Here is a 3,928-nt window from a genome sequence, read left to right on the forward strand (position 1 = left end):
GATTAGGGCATTGATAACTCAATCAAGTTTAGAATCTAATGTGATTTAGACATAAAGTTAAGGGAAAATATGTATTTATTTTGATTGATGGTAGTAGCCCCTGATGAAATATAACCCTATATGTTATATTTCTTAGGTGATATAGTAACCTGTTTTGATTTATGAATACTTTCATACAAAATACTATAAAAAGTATGGCCTTTTCATTAATAACTCAATCAAATTTAACATGTAATGTATTTTAGACTTATAGTTACAGATGGATCGATACTTAACTCATAGGTTATATTTCTTAGGTGATATGGTAATGTGTTTTAATTTATGAATACTTCCATACAAAATACTATAGAAACTATGGATTTTGCATTAATAACTCAATCAAATATCGTGTAGTGTACTTTATACTTATAGTTATACGTGGATCGATAATTAATTGGTTGGACATCATTTATATGATTCCACTCCTTATATGATTTGGTTGGCGGTGACGAATAGGTATTATGGTCATTGTGCTCGTGGTGGTAGTCTAATGCAGAAAGTGATGAACTAAGTGGTGAAATGTGTCATGAAAGCTTCAATTGATAAGTGTACCTCTAAAAACTTGGAGTTTCTTGTGGGGTATGAAACAAACTCGGTTGATGACTTAGGTATATATAAATTAAAATAATTGTTTTGTATATATTTCAAAAAATAATTCAAGGTTTGTGTGTTGTGTATATTAATTCAGATGAACATACAAATAATCAATCATAGACCTGCACAAAACCATGCACCCAAGCATACAACATTTCCATTTCAAATTATAAGATTTTAAAAAAAATCTTTAACTTTTATGAATAGGATGTTCTAAAATGAATCTTTCCACATGATTATTTGCGGTAATTGGAACAAGAAAAGTTAAAACAACTCTATAATCCTCAATATAAACAGGCCGTCGAACAAATTCCTTCTGATGGTTAGTGGTTGAAGTAATATAACATCGATTCGTATAACTTGTTGATAACTAACCATTTAAAATTCCTTTTATAAGAATTATATATGTTGTAAGCAATTATAAATGACAGAAGCAAAAAATATGCAAGCCAAGGACAAAGCAATTTTGAGTAGCCTCAATTATTTTATGCATTCATACTCTATGTTATCTGTGATCACATTAATGCTTGTAATCTAGATTAATTACTCTACTACCTATTGAGATTAGTAAACATATCTAATCCACTATCAACAAAAGTATGAGATGTACCATCAAACTATCATACTAAATCACCTGCCCCAAAAGTCGCGTCGGATGTTCTTAGCTCTTGCCAGGTGATCAATTTTAATAACTAATACAATCAGACCTATCAAGCAAAAGTAGTGTTTCCTCGTAAGAATTCACATAAAATTCATCAGAAACTCCATTAATCTCAAGGTCAGAGAAGTTCTTTGAGTTGGGCTCATAGACAACAAGTTTACTCTTTTTAGAAACATCATCTTTCACTTCTATTATAGGTTGGCCACTCTCCCTAAATCCCAATACCTTCATAATTGATTCATGTTGTGCCTCAATGGTGAACAGCTTTGTAAATGATCTTTGAACATTATTCTCCATCTTCCATACAACAAACACTAATTTGTTCTCCATGTTATTACTTGATTCAAGAATGACAAGAGACTCCCTCAGCTTAGAAATGGACAACTGGTTGTGAGGGTGGCATGCTAAATTGTGTGGGAGGTCTATGACTTCAAAACTCTCATTAGTCAAATCAAATGACATTATCAGATTACGATACTGTGGTCTCGGGGGGTATAATGCAGACCAATAGATAAACCTATCAATAATTACCTGAGGCCCTGTATGTCTATGTAAAACTGATTTCCTACGCTCTTTGTTGTTAGAGAGTTTTCTCCACTCCCCTGAGCTGAAAGTATAAACAATAACTTTCCAGTATTTGCTAATTTTTCTTTTCTCTTCACACCACTGACCAAATTGTGTGATCTTGATAATCTTGGGATCAAGAGTGACTGGACATACCCCGAAACTAAGAAAAAATAAAAATCTGTCATACCTCATAGAAGGTAACTGAATAGATATCGATTTTCTAATCGAGGGATTCCAAACAACAACCTCCGAATGACTATCATGCACACACAACAACCCGTGAGAGCTACCGATTATTTTTGGAGAATCAAATCGTCTAATGGAGCGGGGAAATGTTTGAACAAACCTCTGTTGGGGGAAAGTGGCTTCATTGAATAAGGAAACATAGATTTTCTTCAGTGGATGATGCCAATCTCGGTGCCTTAGAAGCAGATGCTGCGGCTGAGCATGCAGGAGGCTGTGAGCAGTAATAAAGTCCGAGCTATCGATGAAAGACTTCCATGCTTTTGAGACGGATCTGAACGAAATCAATGATTTTACAGGAAGCCGCTTGAGGATTTCCTGCTGGATATGAAAAGGGACATGGTCTGACATTTTGATTTTGGATACGTACTTCTGCCGGAACGAATTTCTAGGGTTTTTACAATGGACGAGATTTGGATAGGTATAAATTAATATAAGACTAATTTACAGAAATGGTCCTATGGTTTGATCAAATTGTTAGTGTCAGTCCAACTTTGAAAAAGGTTATATCCGTATGGTTTCACTCTTGCCCTTATGGTCAGTCTTGTTTTCTTTTTCCTTTGTAAATGTAAGTACATTTTTAATTTCATGAAGTATGAATTTTGCATTGTTAGCTAAATTTGATACATGGAATGAAATGAAAGACTTGCGATTTTAATTGTAATTTACCTTCATGTGAAGATTTGGAAAATACCAAATTTGCCAAAGTAATCACTAATGAAGCGAAATCCTACCATCAAAGAATTTGAAACAAAAACCTTACTTTTGAAATCGGGCTTACCAAAAGTTCAAAATTAAAGACAACAAAAATCCTCAAACTCTTAAAAAAATAAAAAAAATTCAATTTCAATCCCCCTGTGCTGGCTACCTCCTTCCTCCCCTGATGCTGGCTACCTCCTTCCTCCCCTGATGCTTCCTTCCTCCTTCCTCCCCTGATGCTTCCTTCCTCTGTGACCTCTATTGTTGAAAAATCCAAAACAATGAGAGATAGAACCCATGAAACCGATTCAAGTAGTCATTTATCTTGACTGGGTTTAGATAGGGAAAAATCCATAAAAATCCTTATATTTTGGTTTCATAATTGATTGCAATACGTCTCATTTTATATTTTGCATCTTACTCTCGAAGTATCCTCAGCTAGCATAAATAGTAATATTCATAGCACTAGTACAAAATGACATGGCCACACTTTTTGGAAACATGCTTGTCACGGATTTGGTTAATTGCGTCCCTAAAGGTCATTAATCAAATTCCAATAATGTTTTAGTTACATATTAACTAAAAATCTTCATCCTTGCAAAGTATGATCACACATTTTGTCACTATTTTACATAAAAAGTGTGACAAATACTAGTCAATAGTCACGTTAGATCATTATGACCGTAAGTATTTTATTATGCCATTTAAAAAAAGCATGTGACTAATGTATTTTGGAACAAATGTTTTCCTAACTTGGATTATAAAAATGCAAAGTTTTACATAAAATAAAAATGGAAAGTTTGTTGTGAAAATGAGTCGTTACAAGTTGCTACCAGAGCCCTAGTTTGAGGGATTTAGAGGAACAATTGTGTGAATCCAAACTCAAACTAAGATCTGCGAATTTTCACTAAACGTTTTTTAAAAAGAAATTTTAATAAAACGGTTGGGTTAGAGACATGGGCTTGGTCTCTTGTAATAATCATAGGAATGATGAGATAATCGGGTATTTTACATTTTAATTCACAACATTTGCTTCGACATAGAGTTGTCTCTTTAGAGAGGCTTTTTGATTAAGAGAAGAAAGAACCTTCGACTCTTCATTGATATTTTTCTCCTTCATTCCTG

General features: G+C 33.6%; 1 protein-coding gene across 1 annotated transcript; it reads right to left on the reverse strand.

Moving 5' to 3' along the window:
- Positions 1 to 1,099: 1,099 nt before the first annotated feature.
- Positions 1,100 to 2,928, reverse strand: LOC111888562 (F-box protein CPR1). The gene has a single exon (XM_023884724.3). It carries the CDS (start codon positions 2,453 to 2,455, stop codon positions 1,319 to 1,321), a length of 1,137 nt encoding a protein of 378 aa, XP_023740492.1. The 5' UTR covers positions 2,456 to 2,928; the 3' UTR covers positions 1,100 to 1,318.
- Between the last annotated feature and the right edge of the window lie 1,000 nt (positions 2,929 to 3,928).

Source organism: Lactuca sativa, chromosome 7 (assembly GCF_002870075.4).
Source record: "Lactuca sativa cultivar Salinas chromosome 7, Lsat_Salinas_v11, whole genome shotgun sequence".
Classification (NCBI taxonomy): Eukaryota; Viridiplantae; Streptophyta; class Magnoliopsida; order Asterales; family Asteraceae; genus Lactuca; species Lactuca sativa.